Raw genomic sequence first — 27085 nt, 5'->3', positions numbered from 1 at the left:
TAAGATTGTAATAATGATAATAATTGTTCTTTTAGATTAGGACTCGACTTTGAACAATTTTTTAACTTTGCTCCTACACAATTATGCGAATATCCACCTGTTAACAGCCCATTTTTGCGGACTGACTTATTGATTGTCTCTTTAAAAGAAATTGCAAACGATTTAACACACAAAAAGCCTTAGGGAAAATGGCAATCAATATTAGGCATAAGAAATGGAGCCACAACATTAAAACGATACATTGATCAACTTTAAGGATGCAATAAAATGATTAAAACAAAATGATGCAAACGTTACAAACTAAACAAATCTTGACAACTGCGTTACTAAAGAAATTTGAACAATTAGTTAGGCCTACACGTTATTTACACATTATATAGTGGGCGCAGTGGTCTCTTTGGTAAATGTCTATCTATCCTTCGAACCTAAGCAAGCAGTTTCCAATGTAAATCCTTCTTTTAACAGTGTCAGATGATCAGGTGCGTACGGATGGTAAACTGTCACTAGATTTTTCTCGGGCCGTTGATAATCCTCGAGTTTTGAAATTCCCAGTTTTAGTGATGGTAGTTTACAGAATATGTTTGGCAGATTGCTAGATGTGGATGTTGTCTTGTCTACCTGTATAAAGTCTAAACATTTACTTATGTTTTCCTTATGAATGTGTTCTTTCGCATTTCTTATAAGTGGAAGCAGTCCTGGAATTTGAAAGAAATCCGCTTCACTGAATAAAATATCCCACTACTTAAATCCTTCAGGAAGAGTAAGTTTTGATCGTCGCAGGAAATTCAAGATGTGTCGAAATGTAGGCCCATCTCCGTCAATAATGTAGCGGTTATACTGATCAACTCTAGAAGGAAGACGACCACTGAACATTGCACCCAGCATATTTGGGGAAAATTACCTAAAATACTGTACCTACTAATTATTAGTTCCATGCCCTTCCAAACCTCGCTCCTCGTTATTTCATGGAAGGATAATCGTAAGTATAATAATGTTCATTTTACAGATTTCTTTTTCCGAAAATCTGTTCTCAAATGGATCCGAAATCAACAACACAAACACTATAAATGAGTTACTAAGTTCTAAAACTTAGCCGGTACTGTAATAATATTGTACATCTTAATTGTCACAGTCTCTTGTATATGTCCAACAAGAGAATTTCGAGTCTGTTGCAAATGTAGGCCTAAATCCTAGTTGGGTTATTTCCTTAAACAAAGTCATTTCATCTTTTGGGGCACTTATGGTAAGGGCGTGTGGCGCTGTGTGTTGGACGTTCGACTACTGATCGTTAGACCGAGGTTCGAATCCAACTCTCGCCGAATTGCTTGTATCCTTAGGCAAGATACTTTACTTACGTTTGCCTCTCTCCACCCAGGTGTATAAATGGGTACCCGTTTAGATCAAGACACAACTTTGCGCTGATTACTAGCTGCATATATGGGAGTATGTTTCTATAGGTGTTTGATCAGGAAATGACTGGGGTAATAATGTTCAGCGCATTGAGAGCTTGCTTATATGCGTAATATAAGAATGAACTATTATTATTATTATTATTATTATTATTATTATTATTATTATTATTTTTGGAATAAAATCGGTTCTCGTAAATTGCGTTGGTAGAGATGGTAATTTATTGAATATGTTTGCGACACTGGTAGATATAGCCCACGAGGTTGAATATATTTGGCGTACCAAATCCAAGTATTTTCCTGTCTTTTTATTTTCAACTAATTGGATAAGGTCTTCTAGTTGGTAGAAATCTGCTTCCATAGATAAAATATCAAACTCCTTAAATCCTTTAAAAAGAACAAGTTTTGATCTTCGCAGGAAATTCAAAATGTGTCTGAATGTGGGCCCATCCCCGTCAGTAATGTAGCGATTACACTGATAAACTTTAGAAGGAGGACGACCACTGAACATTCCACCCAGCATAGAATCTGGATAACGAGTTAAGGTTGATCGACTTGTGGTGTAAAAACATCCACCAACATTTAGCTCCAACACCTCGTCTACATGCGAATCCATGTTTCAAATTATCCGCCACAACAACAAAGCTAGAAGTAACTGAAAAATTATGTCCCGGTTAGATTTGATGGCTCAAACCAGTATACCGCGTACATGTAGTGTTTATTTATGGCTAGGAATTATGGTTATGGTCAAACAAGCTAACTCATCGAGGGCAGCTCCATATCAGGATCCAGGTGCGCAGCAAAGAAACGGGCTTTGCTAGTTTTAGATAGATGTACGTTCCTTTTACCAGAAGGCCTTCATATTTTTGTAGTCAGACCTAGGAATGGAGGAGGTGATTTTGCCAGTCATGGTTTATCTCCAAAAATCTGATCTCAAATTGATCAGAAGTCAAAAACAGAAGAAAAGACTATACTAAGTTTTAAAACTTAGCCAGGTACGGTACCGTAATACTGTACATCTCAATTGTCGCATTCTCTAGTAAATGTCCAACAATGGAAAGTTGAACCTGAAGTGCATGCAAATGTAAATCCTAGTTGAGTTATTTCCTTAAACAAAATTTCCGGATCTATTGTGATTTGTGTTGCAAAACTAAACTGTGTAAGCCTACGCAGCCTAGGTTTGTCTTGCAAAACTAAACTGTGTAAGCCTACGCAGCCTAGGTTTGTCTTGTTTTTTCATTTCCTGTTGTATATATGGTAATTTATTGAATATATTTTCCACACTGGTAGATATAACCCAGTCCCCATTTGAATATTTGTGTACCTCTATAAAATCCAAGCATTTTCCTTCCTTTTTATTTTTAACTAATTGGATAAGGTCTTCTATTTGGTAGAAATCTGCTTCAGCTGATAAAATATCCCACTCTTTAAATCCGTTAGGAAGAATTAGCTTTGATCTTCGCAGGAAATTCAAAATGTGTCGGAATGTAGGCCCATCTCCGTCAATAATGTAGCGGTTACACTGATCAATTTTAGTAGGAAGACGACCACTGAACATTACACCCAGCATAGAATCTGGATAACGAGTTAAGGTTGATCGACTTGTGGTGTAGAAACAACCACCAACGTTTAGCTCCAAAACTTCATCAACCTTTGAATCCATGTTTGCAAACTACAACTTAAAAATCAGAATATATACTAAAAGGACAATGGTTATATTATTATGGTTAGATTCGACAATTTCCTTCAATCACTATAAAGCCGATTTTCCACTAGGCGAATCGGATGCGTTAGCCTATACGCATGTGTAGAGATGGATTTTGAAGATGAAAACATGAATCAGACTTTGAACTATGATTAAGAAAAAGAACGGACATAATGTTGATACAGTCCCTTGTGAACAGACACTTAAAAGGACTGATTTTAAAAATATTATTTATCTAATGATCAAACACTTTTGTAAGAGATAGAAAGGGTAGGCCTTTCGATTTCTGCTCCGATAGGTTTTCTGTATCAACAACATATAAAGATTGGACAAAGAATAACGTTTTAAAATCGATCTTTTTTTCAAATGTGCTGTATGCTTATTTTTGCAAATAAATGTTTACATAAATGTTTAAAGCCCACGGGCTTAATTGAGAATTGTCAATGAATGTTTATGATGCATGTATACATTAGCTCAACCCTAATGTTAAAGTTAGGTATATCATGAATTGAACATTGACTTTCCGTTTATGTTCTTGTTATAATAATAGTTAACAGTTAATCAGTGATTTACTATAGAAGACATTCTCTTGCAAATGTCCACCTAACACAACGGCTGTTAGAGGATGTTGTTATAAGTTTAAACCCTAGTTGAGTTATTTCCTTAAAAAGTTGCAAACGATTTAATGAAAAGTGTTCGGGAAGTGTCAATCCATACTCAGCGTGCTTGCGATAACCATTATAAACTATCTCAGGCTACACGAACCCTTAAATTCTACCTCTATGAATTCAAATTTGCCCGTCCTTGTTTTTTCAATTAATTGAATCAGCCCTGGAATTTGGTAAAAATCCGCCTCTGCCTGTAGAATATTCCACTCCTTAAATCCGTCAGGAAGAATTAGTTTTGATCTTCGCAGAAAATTCAAAATGTGTCTGAATGTAGGCCCATCTCCGTCAATAATGTAGCGGTTATACTGATCGACTCTAGAAGGAAGACGACCACTGAACATTGCACCCAGCATAGAATCTGGATAACGAGTTAAGGTTGATCGACTTGTGGTGTAAAAACAACCACCAACATTCAGCTCCAACACGTCGTCTACATGTGAATCCATGTTTCAAATTATTATTATTCAAAAACTGCAAAATTATGTTAGATTTTATGGCTCAAACCATTATATAACACGTACGTGTTGTGTTTATTATGGCTAGGAATTATGGTTTGAAAAACAAACAAACGATATCATCGAGAGCAGCTCCATATCAGGATCCAGGGGCGCAGCAAAGAAAAGGGCTTGTTTTAGATAGATTTGTTTGTTAAGTTCCTTTTACCAGAAGGCCTTCATATCTTTTTAGCCAGACCTAGGAATGGAGGAGGTGACATGCCGTTCATAGTTTATCTTGCAGAATATCATATCTTTAACGTTTGCGTTTATTATTTCAGAAATATCGACTTCCTCAATTTGAAAACTATTACAATAATATACAAAAGCTAAGTCGATTATCAAATATAATTCACCCTTCTAGTCCCGCCATAAAGAACACCAGCGAAGAATTTATTCTTTCTTCGAAACAACAGATAGATCCTGTATACAATATTTCTCCTCTTATTCCGGAGAACAATCCAACTTATACTCTATAAAATAATGTTTTCGTTCTTCACCTTCGTATAAAATCTCCTTATAATTCTGGGTTATTACGGTATCCCCACCCGTTCCAATGTTGCCAGCCTTTTCTACCTCATAATAACTTTAATTTGACTATAATCTTTTGTCCCGGTCGTCGTTTCTGATTTCCATCTCAAATGTTCAGTTAATTCCTAGCATTCATGATATTGTGATATTGTGCGGTCCATATTTCTAGCTTATAAATCATTATGTAATATAAATATAAATAATAGCATGAGAAGGTAGAGTTAGGTACTTTTCGTGTCTGTATTGTGCTTGTTTGTTTTAAAATATAATTGTATACTTATTATTTAGCTTTTTAGATATTGTTAAGTATACTTTCATTCACATATTTTAACATGATCGAAAAATTGTTGTTACAGCCTCAAAAGACAATAACAGCGTACCATTCTATCTTATTTATTTAACACAATGATTAACTTAAACACAAATGGCTAAACATTATTGCAAGCTTGAATGTGATTTTCAGCAAAGCGATGTCTCGGGGGTTAAAGTTAGAAACCTGAAATACCCTACACAGGATTCACTAAACCACCATAAGCGGAGCCTCAATCTGCGATTCTTCGTACCTTTATATTTTCTGTGTGTCTATACTACAAAATACATTGAGACTATTGGCTTTAACAGTCAATCTTGATTGAATTACTGTTTGACAACTACCATTGCATTTTCAAATGAAAAAAGCAGCAAAATACATACACAATTAATTTAGTAATATTGTAATAATAATAATAATAATAATTGTTTTTTTAAAGCCTGGTAATGGCATTTGCAACATATCAGGTTAGGAATTGGAACAACAATATTTTAACTTTCTCGAATTTGCTCCTACAATATTATGCGAATATCCACCTGTTAACAGCCCATTGTTGCGGACTAGCTTATCTCTTTAAAAAGAATACATACGATTTAACAAACAAGAAACTTTAGGGGAAATGGCATTCAATATTCGGCACAAGAAATGGAGCCACAAAAGCAAAACGATACATTAATCAACTTTTGGAAAAAACCGACATAAAATAATCGAAACAACATGATGCAAACGTTACAAACTAAACAAATCTTGACAACTGCGTTACTAAAGACTTTTAACAATTCGTAACACGTTACACATTATATAGTGGCCGCAGAGGTCTCTCTTGTAAATGTCCTTCTAGGCCTATCCTTCGAGTCTAAGCAAGCAGTTTCCAATGTAAATCCTAGTTGAATTATTTCCTTTAATAGTATAAGATGATCAGATTCGAATAGATAGGGAACTGTCACTTCCAACTCGCCATGTTTCTGAAGTTCGGAAGTTTCCATTAGTGATGGTAGTTTACAGAAAATGTTTGGCAGACTGCTAGATACACGCAATTGGGATGTTGACTTGTGTACCTCTATAAAGTCTAAACATTTACCTGTCTTTACTTTTTTTTTACGAATGTGTTCTTTCTCATTTCCAATAAATGTAATCAGTCCTGGAAGTTTGAAGATATCCGCTTCATTGATTAAAATATCCCATTCTTTAAATCCTTCAGGAAGAATAAGTTTTGATATCCTTAGGAAATTCAAAACGTGTCTAAAGGTAGGCCCATCTCCGTCAATAAAGTAGCGGTTACACTGATCAACTTTAGTAGGAAGACGACCACTGAACATTGCACTCAGCATAGAATCTGAATAACGAGTTAAGGTTGATCGACTTGTGGTGTAAAAACACCCGCCAACATTTAGCTCTACAATGTCGTCTTTGTGTGAAGCCATATTTCTCAAATTCGCTCCAATATAATTTAATCTAAAAAACGGGAGAATATTCAGGTTAGATTTGAACCACTCTCCAGCCATTTGCTAGACATGTATTATTTAATGTAAAAACAACAAAGATATTTGGCTTATAATTAACAACTCTCTGAAAACAAAGATCTTCTTTTAGAAAGAGAGCCTTTACTTTATTTATTCCAATAGCATTCGCCACAGCGTTGGCAGTATGGTTATTTGTTAGATATTATATATATATAGTCGGATCGGTAATGATTGATAATTGTTACATTTGAATGAGATGATGATGATAAATTTGTTTCGGATAAATGTGGCTAATCTCGTATTCATAGAAATTGTTTCAATGTGCTTTCATATAACATTTCGAAGAAACGAAAATACCAAGGTAAACTAAATAATGAGTGGACGAATGGAGTACGATGGTGTATCGAAATATTGCGTGTGTGTAGGCGATGGCGTCTCCGGAGCCGTGTGCAAACAATCGATTCCTAAAACAACAGTAAACTGCACGACGTGTGCAGCGCATAACGGCCGATGTGTATACTCTGACGCCGCAGACGGTGACTATTGCGTGTGTCCCAACGATCGTTTTGGATTTTCGTGTGAGTATCGGTACGTCGGTGGGGTATCGGCAGCGATGATAGCGTACGTTCAGGCTTGTCTCTAAAAAAAACAACAACAAAAAACACCGCACACACGCACTACACTATGGGCATTAAACTGGCCTTGTTCGAATGCGCTTATCGATGGTTGCCCATTCAACCGTATTTCTACATATCTATCATACTTTTCATAACGTTCAGCCTCATCAGTTATGTCATCGTAGCGTCCAGAGCCATCGTCGGCAACGTATGTAAAGTATTGTCCGCTGTAACGAAACAAGTGGAGCGAATCATCATCAGTCAAGCCAAGAAGAAAAGTTTACGCGTGTACATGCATCAATTCCAGGCTCTGTGGCACACCATCGACGGATGCGAAGCTTTTCAAACTTGGTATCAAGTCGTACGTTACGGATTTCACAGAACGATGGGATCCGTTTTCTGTGACAAAATGCGATGGTTTTACTCGATAACGTTCACTCGTTATCTTGTCTATTATCCAATGAATCTACTCGTATGGCAACCGACGCACGGTGACTGCTCCGTCAGTTATCAGGACGATATCTGCTTTGCCTTTCATCTAAATCTAATTTTGGACGTGATTCGACGATATCTTATCATATCCGTCGTTGTTTTGTACAATACTTGGCCTCTCGTCTCTCATTATATGGCCACATTAAAACGCATCTTTAGAACTTTGCATCGAGAAATGTGCTATCAGTTACACAGACTTGATCCCGGCGGTCATTCTCTGACGCGTGGACGCTTTGCAAAACGAATCAAACATTTTTTTCACTTTGATTGATGAAATGAATGATCTTCGGCCAGAGCACTTTCAGCCACTTTGCGGTTATGCACGTGCATTCTGGCTCCAGCGCATATTGCGTAGACAGACGCGATCGCTACTAAAAACGCTGTACAACAGGTAATCAATTCTAGTGTACAATCACAGTCGTCTTCGTGTACAGTACTGGAGCAGCCTAACGACATCCATCTGTCCCAGTCCAATAGTTTGGTGGCGTTTCTGATGAGTTCCAGTCGAACACACTCTACACGCTCGACGAGCGTAGATCTAGACACTGTCATCGAGCCATACAGTCGATTCAACACGACAGAGCCACCGACGATCGAGTTTAAACTCACGTTGTGTACCCGCAACGTTTCTTCAGCGGTGATACGTGAACGAGTATGGGCGGTGGCGCTGAATCGATATTCATTACATCATCATCATCATCACCACCACCACCACCGTGTACACCGAGACGCTCCAACGTAACGTTGTACACGCGTCCGACTCCTGTGAGACGCAGCGCAGACGACGAACGCGACCAGTTGTTGCATTTAAACGAGAAGTCTTGTACGTGAACGTGATCACCGATCAGAAACGACGTGCAATCATTCGCTGTCACTATGATGCCTTTACCGCACAACGGTCGCACAGTCACGTTCGATACAAACACTTCATCATAACTAATACTCTCGAGACTAGAAGAAATGCACGATGAAACGTTTAATGCGTCGTCTGGAATAACAACGTACGTATCGTGTGCATCGTTTCTATAATTCATGTCTTTCAGGTAACCAACCTGCGACGTGCATAATGACTTGTTTGCAATAAACAGAAATAGAATCAGAATTATTTGTTTTTTATTCATTTGAACAATTCACACGATGCCGTTGATTTTACAATGGAAATTGCTAGAGATAACTCAATACATTTTTTAGGTATGACTATCTCAAAAAACAATATATCTCTTGAAACCAAAGTAAATAAGAAATCCACTAATAAAGGCTTATTATTACATTATGATAGCCATGTGGATATCAAACATAAACGTAATCTAATTCACACAATGCTTAATAGGGCCTACAAATTGTCATCTACGCATGACATTTTCCTATCAGAGGTTGATAATGTAACAAAGATTTTTCAAAAGTTGAATTATCCTTTAGATCTTATTAGTAATATTGTTAAGGCTTTCAACCAATCCATTAATACTTGTGTGACTCCTAGTAATACTAATGAAGATATGCTAACTGATGAATCTCCCCAGCCTATTAGGATTGTACTACCGTACAAGGATCAAACTTGTTGTAACACGGTTACTAAACAACTTAGTGCGAAGATTGAAAATGATATTTTACCAGTATTTACTAGTCGTAAGATAGGTGACACCTTAAAACCTAAAGAAATGAAACCCAGAATCATTAATTCACAATGCGTTGTGTACAAATTTCAATGTGGTTTGTGTGATACAAACTATGTCGTTTACACTTGCCTTTACAAACGCATTAATGAACATAACAAAAGTATTATAGGCGATCACCTAAAACAACGTGGCATAACTGGTGATATCTCAGAATACTTTAGAGTCTTATCTAAATGTAACAATAAGTTTGATTGCCTAATTAAGGAGATGTTGTGGATCAAAGAGATAAAACCTACACTCGGATTCCATCAAAGCTAAATTGTTTATCTAACTCAGTAGGAGGAGCTAATTACTTAATTAGCCCTCAATTAGCATTTCCTGTCACCAACTTTGGTGCTTAGTGCACATAATTATTATTGTTTTGTATTCACTTGATCTTGAAAATGGTTCTATGATGGTACCGAAACGTCGATCTCTCTTTTTTGTCATTAAATTTTATATTGAAATTATATAGTAAACGTCTTTTAATTTTTATTCATTTCGTTTCTATAACAAATTTAAAGTCGTCAACTGCAGCCAGTTCGTCTACGCTAAAATTACAATTTATCAACACTAACGTCACATGCTCCTTGTCAAACACACTTGACAATCTTATCGGAGACACGTCCATACATTCGATACACACCGTCATCGGATTAGCGCTCGGCAGCATGTCATTATCAAACGTCAGTCTGTTGCACCTTACAAGTCGAACGTATTTCAAACCCCCTTCTCCTCCTCCTCCTCCTCCTTTTGTCATCAACGTAGATAAAAAACTGTCGACGATCGGCACATCTATCAAAGTTAAACGTTGCAGAGATTGTATGCAGAGTACACGTTCAGCAAACGTTCTTCCCAACGTCGCATGCTGTCGTTCGCGCATTGCCGCGATCAAAATCTCGTCTGGATCGTGCTCGACTGCTTCACTCACAAAACGTACAATAGACCGCAAATCCATTTTATGAGCCTCTACGTTGTTGTGCATACGTTGCAAAATCTGAGCAATACATTCGTGTCTTTGACTCGCGCAAGTGCATTCGTTACAATATTCCCTGTCAATACGTACTACAGTCACGACGCATTTCTGACACGAAGACACCTTGCAATTTGCGCACCTATACACTATTTTACATGTATCGCATGCTTTTACGCCGCAGTGTACACAATTCTGAAGCTAGAATCGAGTGCACTTTCGACAACGATCTGTTTTCTCATCACCGTATATCAAGTCGTTCCAAACTTTTGAAATATTCGACGTACACAGTCGGCGTGTCGGATCATCTTTTAGACAATCGCGTATACTCAGGCATACCTCTAACGGTACCTTGATCATTGTCATGTCGCGGACGCGTTGAAAACACGTTTATAACATCAACACAACGATATCATCATCATCACTTTTACGCACACATTAAAAAAAAAAAAAAAAACAAATTAACGTTTCGATTCTTTATTATCATCATCTCAGAAACAAAAATTTAATGCTAGTACTACTGCACACATCATGTATAAACGAAATAAATTCATAAGATTTTTTTTTTTTTTTTCAAATCTCAACATCCCATAAAATGTTCAACAGTGCTTCACTGCAGTCTTTGAATTAATAATAACTCAAATGATCATGTTCTGCACTGGCCATTTTCATATCTAAGCACACGTCATAACAATCTCGGATGTCTTCGTAACTGTTTGCTGCCAACAATTTGTGTTTAAGCATACAAATGTCCGTTCTGATAGGGCTGTAGGCGCCGTCGTAAGCTTCTCTCTCTACTGATACTGACTGAGCATTGTAACTGACGAGGGCATTCTGAATAAAGTTCATCAAGTCTCCCACGTACATTGACTGTCGAAGACTTATCACTTCTCCGAACGTTGATGCCTTGTTGTACTCTGGATACTGATACACGCCTAAACATATGTTGAGCAACGTGTCCAATTCGTAGCCTACCAAACCAAACATTTTTGTATCGTTCGGGAACATCGCTCGTGCTTCCTGCAACAGTCGCACACATCTCGACAACTTTGACAACGTGTTGCAATTGTTCAGCTTAGCGTGAAGATTGTTTACGTACACGTACAAATCTGACATTATCGGTAACGATTGAGTATACGGGTAGTTGTAGTCGATATTGCAGTACTTGAACGCAGTTGATAGCCAATTTCGTATATCTTCTTTACTCATTTTCTTTCGTTCATCAATTTTTCTATGAAACATATCTTCGAAATTATCTATAGGATATTGGACGGAATAACTATCGATTATAACGTTCCTGTTCTTCATGATCGGGTCATAGTCGTCGAGTATACGCATGCTATCTTCACATCGCATTTCTAGTCTACGCGACGTCGGATTTATGTTCCACTGAAGCATTTTACGCTCTTTTGCATCGCCGTACGTAAGTGCATGGTCTTCGATATACTACGTTGAATCGTTGTTAAATCTGTAAGCAAATCTATGGTCATCATTCGACATCATCGTGAATGAAAATGAAAATATGGAATCGTAATCAGTTCCTTTTAACCATTAACAAGACACAAACACACACACACACAGAGACACGCACAGCGCAATGATGACAAAGGCTCTCAACTTCAACACCGATTGGTTTATTGTAGGCAACGAGAATGCGACGGGTGGTGTTGGTGAAACACTACGAGATGAATTCAATAATACCGATTGGACGAGTTGGAAGGTGATGAAGAGGGACGATGAAGCAGCAGTAGCACGTCTACCCGTTCTACAACATTCAAAATCAAATAAACGAATACAGCTTAACAAAATGACGGTACAAGGCAGACGATTACTCCAACCGCACGTACATCCCAATCAATGGATATTAATAGATGTTGACACTTTGATATGTTACCACGATGAAGACAGAACGACGTTTCTCACTACACATCGTTTACCAGCAAGCGCGTACACGCAGCTGTCGTGTAACAATCCTGATCGGATACGCTTCGGTCATGCATCGATCGCGGCCCGGAAATGCTGGAAACAAAACACAAAGATTCCGTACGCGGCTATCCCGATTCGATACATGGATCGCGACACCACGTTCGATATACGCGATGCGAGTACACTCTTCTACAAGGTTCTCTTGACCGACAGTCCACAATACAAATCTCCAGAATCGTATTACAGAGCGTTGGTGCAACGCGATAAACAGCCACCGTGGACTGTCGAAGTCAGGCAATACATACTGAACATACCGCTTCCCCCTCCCGCGCCAGATATCGAATACTTCGAAGCCATCATGCGCTCAGTTGATTTCAGAACGAGCGTTAGAAACAAACGATTACCGTTACAATCCGGTGAATCGGCCTCTTTTTTGCGCGCCGAACCCGTTGTAATAGATAAACACGGTGACAAGTTTGCTCTTCGACCGGCCGACGTCATGACGCCCACCGCATATCGTGAATTCTACTCACAAGTTGGATGGACTAACGCGCACGACTTTGAAAAATGTATGCAGTCCGTCTATAGATTTATTGTGTATACACACACACACGATATTAAAGTCTATTTTTTTTTTATAAACTATTATTTTACCATGTACAAATGATATAGTATTCTCTGGATAATAAGTTCTCGAGCCGTGAAGAAACGGTACAAATATGTAATGCTCGCTTCCTACACTATACCGTTTTGATTTTATCAAGAAACGAACAATATTATTTGTATACACACGCGCACACACACGCCAGATAGTAAACTTGTTTACTCTTCTGACTTTTTGTGTGATTGCGCCCTCTGTATATTTTTTATTATTTACTCATACACAAAATGATTCTCACGGCTCCCATGATAATGAACAAGTCAAGCACCCTCAGTGTTAGCAGATAACGTTTACTGAACCGCGCGTAAGATTTGTTCGAGCGGGCGGTATCAAACAATCATTTATTTAATGTGTTTTCAATAGTTAAAAGATAACACTTATTTTATGTAAAACATTATTACGCCCTAATGTATTACTTTTAAGCTATATCTATTTTAACATGTAATATTGATTATAACGTGGAATACATTTGCACTTTGGTGCAATTGTATTCGACAATTAAAGTTTGTATGTAAGCGGTTTTCTGTGCATGTCTTCGAATAGAGTTTTTATCCGAATTCAGTAGTCGTCCTATGATTCTGCACACAGGATGACAGAGCCATGAACACACACACGCGCACTCACACACACAAGAAATGAATAAATAAAAACAAACAAACGTGATCTAACTTTTTAAATTTTTTTATTTGTTAAAACGATTTCCGAGTTAACGAAATTTAAATTTGATTGCAAATGAATCAAGTAATGCGCTAACTCTCGATCAGTTGATGACAATTTCCGATGAAGATTTGAATCTACCGCCGACTCTCAAACTGTCTTTGCAACAGATTGATCCGAGAGTTATAATGGACGAAGGCGATAGTCGTTGTGTAAGCTTCCAACATATGAAAGCGTGGATATTGGAACCTCACAAGTCTATTTTTTTTTTTATAAACTATTATTTTACCATGTACAAATGATATAGTATTCTCTGGATAATAAGTTCTCGAGCCGTAAAGAAACGATACAAATATGTAATGCTCGCTTTCTACACTATACCGTTTCGATTTTATCAAGAAACGAACAATATTATTTGTATACACACGCGCACACACACGCCGGATAGTAAACTTGTTTACTCTTCTGACTTTTTGTGTGATTGCGCCCTCTGTATATTTTTTATTATTTACTCATACACAAATGATTCTCACGGCTCCTATGATAATGAACAAGTCAAGCACCCTCAGTGTTAGCAGATAACGTTTACTGAACCGCGCGGAAGATTTGTTCGAGCGGGCGGTATCAAACAATCATTTATTTAATGTGTTTTCAATAGTTAAAAGATAACACTTATTTTATGTAAAACATTATTACGCCCTAATGTATTACTTTTAAGCTATATCTATTTTAACATGTAATATTGATTATAACGTGGAATACATTTGCACTTTGGTGCAATTGTATTCGACAATTAAAGTTTGTATGTAAGCGGTTTTCTGTGCATGTCTTGGGCGTTTGGGCGGTATCAAACAATCATTTATTTAATGTGTTTTCAATAGTTAAAAGATAACACTTATTTTATGTAAAACATTATTACGCCCTAATGTATTACTTTTAAGCTATATCTATTTTAACATGTAATATTGAAATACATTTGCACTTTGGTGCAATTGTATTCGACAATTAAAGTTTGTATGTAAGCGGTTTTCTGTGCATGTCTTCGAATAGAGTTTTTATCCGCATTCAGTAGTCGTCCTAAATTCTGCACACAGGATGACAGAGCCATGAACACACACACGCGCACTCATAACTTTTTAAATTTTTTTATTTGTTAAAACGATTTCCGAGTTAACGAAATTTAAATTCATAAACAATAAATACAGTACAATAATAATTGAAATTCTATCATTAAATAAAACATTAAACAAACTGAAATTTCAGTCAGTTTTTTTGGAATCATATAAAAGAAATGTTATGTGCATCCTTAAATTATAGCTACAATAAAAGTAAACTACCTAAAACACAAAAAAAGGGAATAATAAAATTATTATTTAAAAATGGAAAAAGAGAATTACTAACAAACTGGAGACCAATTACATTGTTAAATGTTGATTATAAAATTATGGCCCATGCCCTATCGAGTAGAATACAAAAAATAATTGCCCCAATTATTGATTCCGACCAAAAAGGTTATATCAACGGACGATTTGGAGGAGAAAACATACGCTTAGTAGAAGACGTTCTTTTCCAGACCAATACATGTAACTTACCCGGAGCAATAGTTTTTCTAGACTTTGCAAAGGCCTTCGATTCATTAGATAGAAACTTTATTTTTAAATGCCTCCAAAAGTTTGGCTTTGGAATGTCATTTACAAAATGGATTACATTGTTATATACAGAAACAGAATGTATTATAGAAAATAATGGTTGGCTATCTGAAAGTTTTCAGATGGAAAGTGGAGTAAGACAAGGATGTCCACTGTCTGCTCTTTTATTCACACTTGCTGTTGAAATAATGGCTAATAACATAAGAGATAATCCTCTATGTAAAGGCATTATGTTACCATGTAATATAGATAATGTAAATGAAAGTACTGTTAAAATTTGTCAATTAGCAGATGACACCGTCTTATTTACACAAGACGAGACTAGTTTAAAACACTTTTTGAAAGAAATAGAGGTTTTTTGTAATATATCTGGATTAAAATTAAATAAAGAAAAAACTAAAGGAATGTGGATTGGTTCCAGCAAAAATAATGAAACAGCACCTTTTAATCTAACATGGACGAAGAATCCAGTTAAATTCTTAGGGATATATGTCGGCTACAATAAAAGAGTGTGCGAAGAAAAGAACTGGAATGAAAAAATCACTAAACTTGATCAGATATTGCAATTATGGCAAAAAAGAAACCTCTCTTTTTTTGGAAAAATAATTATTATAAAAACATTTGCAATTTCCAAACTTGTATATAATGCTAGTGTCATAAATGTGCCTAAATATGTATTCCCAGTTGGGTTAAGAGATTGTTAAGCCCTGACCCAGGTAAATGGAAATATTTACCAAAACATTATATGTATCCATTTAATTATACTGTCAATATTAGTGAGCCCAATTTTGAAAGTCATGTAGAACTGAAATGTATGCCTGAATTTTATAAAGAAATGTTAAAAGTGTTAGTGTATTTTAACAATATAAGTAATACATACCCGCAAAATGTAAACGAAGTTGAAAAACAACATTTGTGGGAAAACACTTTTATAAAATGCAGTGGAAAAACATTATATTTTAAAAGTTGGATACAAGCAGGGTATAAAACAATAAAAGATATAATAGTTAATCACAGATTAATGACTCCGACAGAATTGATACCTACCCTTTCAGAGCAACAAAATGGAATAATTGAATATTTTAAGATTGTAAATGCAATTCCCTCAAATTGGAAGAAAATATTTATAAACAATGAAAAAGAGAGAGACAAACAAGAAATACAAACAATATATTGTAAACAGTATAAAAATTCTTTTTATTATAAACACATTATAAACAATATATCTATTACTCCATTTTGTCAATCGAAATGGGAAACGGAATTTAGAAATGTGAACTTTAAGTGGAATAAAATATGGTTAAAAAAAGTCTATAGCATGAAACATGTAACAAAAGTAGCACAATCTAATTTTAAACTGCTACATCGGATTCTGGCATGTAAACAACGAATGAAGATATGGAAAATATCTCCTGAAGAAATGTGCGAACACTGCCAAAACGAAATTGAGACAGACAAGCACATGCTTCTGAAATGTAAAAGTATCCAAAAAGTATGGACAACATTTAACAACATGATTATAAAATGCTATACACTTGAAGAAACCGTACATGATTGGCTAGACATTGTTATTGGAACAAAAAGTGAAAATGTCAATGAATTATTATCATTGTTTACTTTTTGTATTTATAAAACAAATTTTATTCAATCATTAGAAAACCATTCAAAAATGAGATCAAAAGTCGTCTGGAACTTGTTCCGATTTGAGCTAAAAAATCTTATAGAGAATCAATATGCTTGTAACATAAACAAGGCAAAAAAGAAATGGGGTAACGTAAAAAGAAAATTATTAACTTGTATTTCTTAAAATTACATGTATTAATTTTTAATTGTTTCATTATTATTTTAATTTTTTATTTATATATATATATATTTAAAACTTTATTTTAATGACATTTTATACAATTTCTATATATAACTACAATGTGTAATATGAAGAATGAAATAAAAGTGGGTTGCCCCCACGAAAGAGAAAAAAAAAACAAATATATTATACATATGTATATTTTTCCTGCTTTAGATAACTAACCATTTCTGCTTTGTACCCCAAAGCGTTTATAACTATGCCTTTTCATTAGTTAAAAATTCATACTTGTACAACTAATGATGAAAGGTATTATTCAATTAAACCAACAAAAGACAAATTATTGACAATGAAACTATGTTCTTTTCAATACGCGAATGACAGTGCCACTAGAAAAAACCGCTATATCAAAAATGTTATTTTTGAATGGTAGAGTTGTCTCCACCATTCCTAAATTTTCGCTGCAGATATTAAATACGTCATTGACGTAATCGTCGAAAAATAGATTTTGGAACACAATAACGCGTTTGCATCTTTCAACATACCTCATTATTGTTTGTTTGTCTTTTGTTGGCTTCATTCGAATATACGTGAAGCCATTCCATTTTAATATATCTGCTACCTTAGCTGTGTCACTGTTATGTACAGCAGAGCACGAAGACGCTACAAGGTAGTCTACGTTTTTGTTGTCGACGTCTTCGGAATCAAAAGCGTAAGTTTCCTTAAAAGGTAGAAGTGTGCTTTGCCTGTGAAAGAAAACATGACGTAAATAAAGAATAATAATTTTCGGGTTTTGGGAGCATTTTCCTGCATGAACAAGAATAATAGTTTGTGAACCTACCATGAAAACATGCCTCTAGTTCGTTGACGGCGTTTAGAACGACCCGTTGAATGTAACGATTGTTGCTGCGTTGATTCTATATGAAATCAAATATATATAATATATATTATAACAATCATATTATGAGCAGCGTTAAATAGTATCGTTCGCCAACAGCAATGCATCTATATATAAATTACCTTTGTCCACGGTTTCCTCTCCTTTCGGGTTGAACGGGTGCTCTTCCGAAGGAACTCTTACCAATGTACTATATGAATAAATTATATATATATCTATATGAATCGAATAAATAAACAAAAATGTAATGTCAAGAGAATAAAAAAAAACACTTACTGCAGTATTGGTATTCTTGTTACTGAAATTATAAAAAAAAAAAAAACTGGTTTTATTATACAACTAATAATACGTGGTGCTGGTGCTAGTTTGCAACCAATTAAAACATATACAAGGCTTCTCGGAGAAGGATTTAATACTGGATGTGTTCAGGGTACACATCTAACTCGTGTTCTCTTTAAACATTTATTTATCCCAATGAGCATCAAGTTTTTCAATATGAATCATATCTATCTATATATCTATATTATAAGTGAGAGACAAACAAACAGACAGACGTACACACTCTCTCACTTATAATATAGATATATAACGTTAGTATTGTATTTACCTTTAACGTTATCTTTCCATTGTGGAACATTCTGAACTGATGTTCGTTGTACTAAAAACAAATTAAAAAAAAAAAGTTTACAAACCACAATCATTGTCATTATGCGTTGCATAACCCGGTAAAAGATATATTACAAAATATATATCGAATCATGCCCTTGCAAAACTATGGTAACATTATTTTTTCTTGATAAAACAAAAACAACAAAACTAGTGAAAAAATAAAATTACGTTGCTAAAACAAAAAATATACATTTATGAATTACCTTCAACATCGTCCATCCACCACGGAGTCATCCACAATGTATGTTCTTGCACTTCACACTTAGCTGTTTGCTGAGACATATTAGTTAGTATACTGCTTGACTGAAGTGTGTGTAGGCTATACTGCTTGACTGAAGTGTATGTTGGCTACTGATTGACTAAAGTGTGTGTAGGCTATATACTCTCTTCAAGAATGTTGATATAAAGTTTGCGGTACACCACGTGTATTAGTTCTGAAAAGAACTGTTGAGTTTCTCGACGTTTCGATCAATATGCTTTGATCGTCCTCAGGAGTGAGAATGCAGAAAGTCCAGGAAACTTGGAATATAAGTGGGAAGGGTGGGACTGGTGTGAAAGCCAGAAACAATGGCAAGTTCACACAGTGGGAGGGATTGAAACTAGCTATAGCAGAGCATTGTTTCTCAAGAACAATAGTGAATGGAAACTTGCTATAGAAGAGCATTGTTTCAGATAGGTGTGAAAAGCAGGGTGAGACAAGCTAAAAACAATTGCATTGTCTCAAAGGTGTCTAATTTGACTAATAACAAATCCAATATCTTGATGAACAGTGTTGTGTTTGTAGATTTCAATAGCTTCCCTGGTTCGTCTGGAATGCCAAGAAGGAACGGTAGCAATTAGTTCAGCATCTTCCCAATTAACTCGGTGTTGTTGCTTGTGAGAATGCATAACTATTGATGATTTGTCTTGCTCTCCTCTTCTGGCATGGCCTTGATGTTCTTTGAGGCTGGTTTGAAGGTCGCGTCCAGTTTCCCCAATGTATACCTTTCCACATTCACATGGGATGCAGTATACACCAGGTTGACTGTGTTTAGCTGGTTTGTCCTTGTTGACTGGAAAGGATGTTGTTATCAATGTAAACCCTATAGACCCAATGCAACCCTATATGTAGCAAACATAATGGGTATACCTAGACAAAATTAGAACATAATTTATTTTTGTGGTAAATATCTCTGAAGACCTATCACAACAACATATCAAAAATGGAGGAAAAATGTAGTTGAAGAAATTAGTTTAATATCCATAAAACCAAAATGGCCGCTATTTACAGTATTTTTCTATATATCAGGTATAGTCTAGGCAATCTAGAATTTAAAGTTAAACAAATTGCGAACAAAGCTTTTATTTTTTAAATTGAACAAACATCACACTTTGGGAACATATGCAAATTAGCTGAAATATGAAAATTAAGTATAAAAATACAGGGTACCCATAAACCGCCAACAGCTAGTTGTAGAGAGTTTATTTTTTGTTTCTAAATAGTTTAGAATATATATGTTTGTATTCCTTCTTATAGAACGTTTTGTCCAAAAATGACCGGAAATGCTGTATCTGACCTCTGACCTTATTTTCAAAGGATTGTTGTAGCGTTCCATTTAAAATAAAGAAATATTTAGGTTGTGAAGCTCGTTAAATTCGTTGGCGTCAGCATCCCTTCTTTTACCAATTTTAACGATTAAGCTAACATCAAAACAACAACAACAATGATAAAATGCCCTGCAACTCTGTAACTACTTTATGACTTATCAAGTTCCGGGTCCGGATGGATATTGTATATGATGAAATGGGACTCTTTACTTTAGTGGCAGAAACAACATTTACTATGAAATTAAGGGTGTTGCCCGGGCCACTAGGGCAACACCCCTGGGTCCGCCCCTGAGTAATATATGAATATTTTTGTGACATCTTCGTCAATAATGTTTATGATGCATGTATACAAACATTAGCTCAACCCTAATGTTAAAGTTAGGGATATCATGAATTGAACATTGACTTTCCGTTTATGTTCTTGTTATAAAAATAGTTAACAGTTACTCAGTGATTTACTATAGAAGACATTCTCTTGCAAATGTCCACCTAGCATGGCGACTTGCAAAGGATGTTGTTATAAGTTTAAACCCTAGTTGAGTTATCTCCTTAAAAAGTTGCAAACGATTTAATGAAAAGTGTTCGGGAAGTGTCAATCCATACTCGGCGTGCTTGCGATAACCGTTATAAACCATCTCCGGCTCATAACTTTCTAGCTTCTTAGACATCAATCCAGATTTTACACATGGCATCTTGTCGATTAGGTTAGGTGAGGCAAACAACCACCAACAGCCGGCTGCTCCAGGTGGTACAAATATTTGTTGATTATCCTGAGTTTTAGGACGACCACTTATACACAAGCCCACAAATTCTACCTCTATGAAGTCAAAGCATTTTCCCGTCTTTGTTTTTTCAATGAGTTGAATCAGCTCTGGAATTTGGTAAAAATCTGCTTCAGATGATAAAATATCCCAATCTTTAAAGATGTATTGTCCCCCTGAAAAAATAATTCTTTAAACATTTTTTTGTTGAATATTCCATTTTAATGTAACATAATAGTTATCCACTTTTAACAAAAATTGGAAAAAATGTATTTACCTGAAAAAATGTAATTTAAAGCAAAAAATTGTCAAATTGGCTGCCAGCCAATGGATTTTTGGTTGAATTTAACAATTTATTTTGTCATTTTACAAGTGAAAACATTATTTTTTTCGTTTTTTTTTCTATGGAAGTGATTAACTTTATTAAAACTACAAAATAACATATTCAAAGTCTTATTTAATTAATCTTCATTTTTCATGTTTTTTGGGGACAAACCATCTTTAAATCCTTCAAGAAGAACAAGTTTTGATCTTCGTAGGAAATTCAAAACGTGTCGGAATGTAGGGAGGCCCATCTCCATTAATAATGTAGCGATTACACTGATCGACTGTAGAAGGAAGACGACCACTGAACATAGCACCAAGCATAGAATTTGGATAACGAGTTAGTGTTGATCGACTTGTAGTGTAAAAACATCCACCAACATTCAGCTCCAACACGTCGTCTATATGCGAATCCGGTTCCATGTTTCAAATTATCCGCCAAAAAAGCTAGAAGTAACTACAAAATGATGTCCCGGTTAGATTTTACGGCTCAAACCATTTATTTATGGATAGGAATTATGGTATGAAAAACAAACAAACGATATTATTGAGAGCAGCTCCATATCAGGATCCAGGGGCGCAGCAAAGAAACGGGATTTGGTATTTTTAGATAGATTTGTTTGTTAAGGTCCTTTTACCAGAAGGCCTTCATATCTTTTTAGCCACCCTAGGAATGGAGGAGGTCATGGTTTATTTTGCAGAATATCATATCTTTAACGTTTGCGTTTATTTTAGCAATATCGACTTCCTCAATTTGAATAAAAATTATTACAATAATATACAAAAGCTATGAAAGTTGATTATCAAATATAATTCACCCTTCTAGTCCCGCCATAAAGAACACCAGCGAAGAATTTATTCTTTCTTCGAAACAACAGATAGATACTGTATACAATATTTCTCCTTTTATTACGGAGAACAATCCAACTATACTCTATAATATAATGGTTTCGTTCTTCACCATCAGTTCACATGGCACGTATACAATCTCCTTACAATTCTGGGTTATTACGGTATCCCCACCCGTTACAATTTTGCCAGCCTTTTCCACCTCATAATAACTTCATTTTGACTATCATTTTCTGTCCCGGTCATTTCTCGTTCCCATCTCTAATGTTCAGTTAATTCCTGGCATTCACGATATTGTGCGGTCCATATTTCTAGCTTATAATTCATTATGTAATATTTATACACCAACAGATGTGGTAAATAATAATCTGAGAAGGTAGAGTTAGGTACTTTTCCTCTCTGTATTGCTTGTTTGATAAATATAATTGTATACTTATTATTTAGCTTTTTAGATAGTGTTCAGTATACTTTTAATTCACATATTATTTCAACATTATCGAAAAATGTCTAAATTTGTGCTAAACACGTCATGTGTTGTTGCCCCATGTCAACAGACAATAACAGCGTACCATTCTCTTATTTATTTAACACAATGATTAACTTACACAAGTGGCTAAATATTATTGCAAGCCTGAATGTGATTTTCAGCAAAACGATGTCTCGGTGGTTGAAGTTAGAAATAGCCTACACAGATATCCACTAAACCACCATAAGCGGAGTCTGCGATTCTCCGTATCTTTATACTTTCTATGTGTCTAATTTGTATACTACAAAATACATTGAGACTATAGGCTTTAACAGTTAATTTATTGAATTACTGTTTTAAAAAAACTACCATTGAATTTTCAAATAAAAAAAGCAGCAATAGGCTATACACAGTTAATTTAGTAAGATTGTAATAATGATAATAATTGTTCTTTTAGATTAGGACTCGACTTTGAACAATATTTTAACTTTGCTCCTACACAATTATGCGAATATCCACCTGTTAACAGCCCATTTTTGCGGACTGACTTATTGAGTATTATTATTATTATTCTTTATTTCATATAAAACATCAAAAAACGCCACCATGCCACAAGTTACCACTAGTGGCCAAAGGCCAGATTGTGGGTAACTTTTACATGCATGTACATAGACCAATAAAATATACAAAATTTGAAACATACACAAAAATAAATGATACAAAAATGAGTGAAGATCAGGCGTTAAGCAGGCGGATAAAATAAGGGATTGGACTGTTACTGAAACGGGCGGTTCTAGATGGTAATTGTGAAATGTTATTACTATTACGGAGCAACCTCCCATGACTTTCAAACCGTGTCACCGGTAAAAGATCAGCAGAATGAACAGTCTCAGATATTCCCTTGGCAAATCTGAGACTGTGAGCTATTCTCCTATCCGTGAGGGATGAGATGTTACAGACCTTTAGAGCTTTGTCATACGAACTAAAATCCCTTCCCAATATGGTACGGCATGCTCTGCGTTGGACAGATTCTATAGAGTTGCTAAGTGATTTGGTTAAGCCAGGGTGCCATACGACATCGGCATATTCAAGGAGGGGTCTAATGTACCCACAGTAGACAGAGCATAGTTCATCAGGGTTGAAGCCAAATTTCTTTAGACTTCTTAAAATGAAAAGCTTCCTATTAGCCTTGAGGACAATATCCCCAATATGCTTATCCCATTTTAGGTTATTTTGTAACGTGACTCCAAGTATTTTAGCATGGGTGACAAATGCTAGTTCGTTACCCCCGATATAAATTTTATTTTCAGGAATATTCCTTTTACTAAAACATATTTGTAGTGCCTGGCATTTGGCAGGGTTCAGGTCCATAACATTCCTTTTACACCAATCATGAAACTCATTAAGATCATGCTGCAAGTGACCTGGTTGTGTTATCTTACGATTTTCATAAACAGATAGGTCATCAACATATTTTAAAGCATTCGTTTTAGCACCCTTAACAGCATCATTGATCATGATTTGAAATGCAATGGGACCAAGTTTAACGTGATAGCACTTGATAGGGAGTTGTTATATTTTACACATTGTTCTCTGCAGCTGAGGAAGCTGCAAATCCAAGGGACGATTGACCCACGGACTCCAATGTCGATGATTTTATTGATTAAGGTGTTGTGTTCAATACGATCAAAGGCCTTAGTGAAGTCCGTAAGGACAACCGTCCTTATGTTATGAGCTTCCTCAGCTGCAGCACACATATCATGAACTAGACGTACTAAGTAGTGGCTAGTTGATGCCCCTTTGACATTGCCATACTGTCTTACATCTAATTTATTCTGGATATCAGATACCACCCATTCACAAACAAATTGCTCTGCTACTTTTGCAAAGGCAGATGTTAACGAGATAGGTCTTAACTTATCAATTTTTGGTGGATGTACCTTGGGGATAGGAACAGTCACAGCTGATTTCCATTGGGTGGGGAGACTTCCTTCCCTAAATGAGCAATTTAAAATATTAGTAAGGGGTTCACTTAACTCAAGGGCAAACTCTTTAAGAATTAAGGGTGGTATTTTATCAGGTCCTACTGATTTATGTGGGTTGGTTTTTCTTAACTTATTATAAACCTCCCATTCTTTAACTTGCGGTACAGGGCTGTTACATGGCAAATATGCCGGTAAAATACAATAGTCTAGTGGGGGTCATTATTAATGCTAGCAAACTGGGAATTAATTGCATTGGCGATACCTATGTGATCAGAGGCGGATATGTCTGTAACATTAATATTTAGATCTCGACCCATTTTAGATGATGTTAAATCTTTAATTTGCGAGTGCCATTTTCGTGGGTCATTGTGCCGTAGGTGTCTTATTCTAGTTGAAAAATACTTAGTTTTGGCAACTTCAATTTCTCGTTTTACTTTATTTCGTAACTTCTTAAAAAGTGTGGTGTCCCCCCTAGCAAAAGCGGCCTGCCTCTTAGCTATTAGGTCTCTAATGCAATTAGTTACCCAGGGTCTATCAGCACAGTGTATTTTTACTTTTTTTGTCGGAAAATACTTATCTATTGCACTGTTCAAAATGTTATAAAGAGCGTCCATTTTGTCTTGAGTAGAAGTGCTATTCATCACCTCAAGCCAATCCTGTGTTAATAACCATCTTCCAAACTCACATTTTCTTGATTCATAAAATGGACGAACCACTATGTTCTTTGTAGAGTTGAGCCGCGGTCTGATCTTTGGTTTCCATAGTACACACACATGATCGCTCATACCAATAGGCGCTAATGCAGATGGTGCTGTATAAAACGTGTCATCCATATTTGTAATGATTAGATCAAGAACAGCATTATTACGCGTGTTAAATTTAACAATTTGACGAAAATCGTTGCCTTTAAGAATGTCACCAATCACCATACGATTGAAATCACCAGCTATGCAAAATCCGGTATCTGGGGACCGTGTGCGAATTTCATCAATTGTGTTGATTAGATGTTCTTTCAATAACTGTTGATGTGGTGAATCTGTGACTATATATATACCACACACTACAATTTGCGATAGTCCTCTAGGTAGTCTGGTGCCTCTTAGTCTGATCCAAAGAATCTCCAACTCAGGGGGGGCTGCAACCTTAAGTTCTTGAGCATTGAGGCCATCTTTGGTGTAGATTGCTACTCCACCCCCACGTCGGTCTTCACGACATTTGGAGAATAGGGCATAACCAGGTATGTCCAGTTGGTCTTGATGGTGGGTGGTAGAAAACCAGCTCTCAGTAATTATACCAACATTAACGGATTCCTTATTCATCAACAGATGAAATTCATCACGCTTATTATTGATTGTCTCTTTAAAAGAAATTGCAAACGATTTAACACACAAAAAGCCTTAGGGAAAATGGCAATCAATATTAGGCATAAGAAATGGAGCCACAACATTAAAACGATACATTGATCAACTTTAAGGATGCCATAAAATGATTAAAACAAAATGATGCAAACGTTACAAACTAAACAAATCTTGACAACTGCGTTACTAAAGAAATTTGAACAATTAGTTAGGCCTACACGTTATTTACACATTATATAGTGGGCGCAGTGGTCTCTTTGGTAAATGTCCATCTATCCTTCGAACCTAAGCAAGCAGTTTCCAATGTAAATCCTAGTTGAATTATTTCTTTTAACAGTGTCAGATGATCAGGTGCGTACGGATGGTAAACTGTCACTAGATTTTTCTCGGGCCGTTGATAATCCTCGAGTTTTGAAATTCCCAGTTTTAGTGATGGTAGTTTACAGAATATGTTTGGCAGATTGCTAGATACACACAATGTGGATGTTGTCTTGTCTACCTGTATAAAGTCTAAACATTTACTTATGTTTTCCTTATGAATGTGTTCTTTCGCATTTCTTATAAGTGGAAGCAGTCCTGGAATTTGAAAGAAATCCGCTTCACTGAATAAAATATCCCACTCCTTAAATCCTTCAGGAAGAGTAAGTTTTGGTCGTCGCAGGAAATTCAAGATGTGTCGAAATGTAGGCCCATCTCCGTCAATAATGTAGCGGTTATACTGATCAACTCTAGAAGGAAGACGACCACTGAACATTGCACCCAGCATATTTGGGGAAAATTACCTAAAATACTGTACCTACTAAGCTACACTAAATACAACTGTCAAAAAAATTATAGTTAAACTCTAAAAATATTTTTGAGAACTGCTGTGTCGGTTCCATGTCTTAAAGGAAAAACGAAATGATTTTTTTCAAAAGAAGACTAGTTCCATGCCCTTCCAAACCTCGCTCCTCGTTATTTCATGGAAGGATAATCGTAAGTATAATAATGTTCATTTTACAGATTTCTTTTTCCGAAAATCTGTTCTCAAATGGATCCGAAATCAACAACACAAACACTATAAATGAGTTACTAAGTTCTAAAACTTAGCCGGTACTGTAATAATATTGTACATCTTAATTGTCACAGTCTCTTGTATATGTCCAACAAGAGAATTTCGAGTCTGTTGCAAATG

At 35.8% G+C, this 27085-nt stretch overlaps 3 protein-coding genes and 1 pseudogene across 3 annotated transcripts; all 4 read right to left on the bottom strand.

The window, feature by feature from the left end:
- Positions 1-408: 408 nt before the first annotated feature.
- Positions 409-2025, bottom strand: LOC144838275 (BTB/POZ domain-containing protein KCTD6-like). The gene is made up of 2 exons (XM_078693619.1): positions 1693-2025; positions 409-618 (listed from the first exon to the last, which is right to left on the bottom strand). The coding sequence occupies exons 1-2, from the start codon at positions 2023-2025 to the stop codon at positions 409-411; spliced, it is 543 nt and encodes a 180-aa protein (XP_078549745.1).
- Positions 2026-2583: 558 nt separating this feature from the next.
- On the bottom strand, positions 2584-3072 carry LOC144838274 (BTB/POZ domain-containing protein KCTD6 pseudogene; annotated as a pseudogene).
- A 787-nt stretch (positions 3073-3859) lies between these two features.
- On the bottom strand, positions 3860-4228 carry LOC144838273 (BTB/POZ domain-containing protein KCTD6-like). Its single transcript, XM_078693618.1, has one exon. The coding sequence runs from the start codon at positions 4226-4228 to the stop codon at positions 3860-3862; it is 369 nt and encodes a 122-aa protein (XP_078549744.1).
- Positions 4229-5914: 1686 nt separating this feature from the next.
- Positions 5915-6541, bottom strand: LOC144838272 (BTB/POZ domain-containing protein KCTD4-like). The gene has a single exon (XM_078693617.1). The coding sequence runs from the start codon at positions 6539-6541 to the stop codon at positions 5915-5917; it is 627 nt and encodes a 208-aa protein (XP_078549743.1).
- Positions 6542-27085: the final 20544 nt, after the last annotated feature.

This window comes from Antedon bifida, chromosome 3 (assembly GCF_963402885.1).
Source record: "Antedon bifida chromosome 3, ecAntBifi1.1, whole genome shotgun sequence".
Taxonomy (NCBI): domain Eukaryota; kingdom Metazoa; phylum Echinodermata; class Crinoidea; order Comatulida; family Antedonidae; genus Antedon; species Antedon bifida.
Note: the sequence above shows the minus strand (reverse complement) of the source record. Positions and strands in the feature narration are given on the sequence as shown.

Bases quoted from the DNA above. Each gene is read 5' to 3' on its own strand.
- LOC144838275 (XM_078693619.1), bottom strand. From the start codon at position 2,025: ATGGATTCGCATGTAGACGAGGTGTTGGAGCTAAATGTTGGTGGATGT. The intron at 619-1,692 runs GTACGCCAAATA...GACTTTATACAG, and splicing joins CAGGAAAATACTTGGATTTG to GTAGACAAGACAACATCCAC.
- LOC144838273 (XM_078693618.1), bottom strand. From the start codon at position 4,228: ATGGATTCACATGTAGACGACGTGTTGGAGCTGAATGTTGGTGGTTGT.
- LOC144838272 (XM_078693617.1), bottom strand. From the start codon at position 6,541: ATGGCTTCACACAAAGACGACATTGTAGAGCTAAATGTTGGCGGGTGT.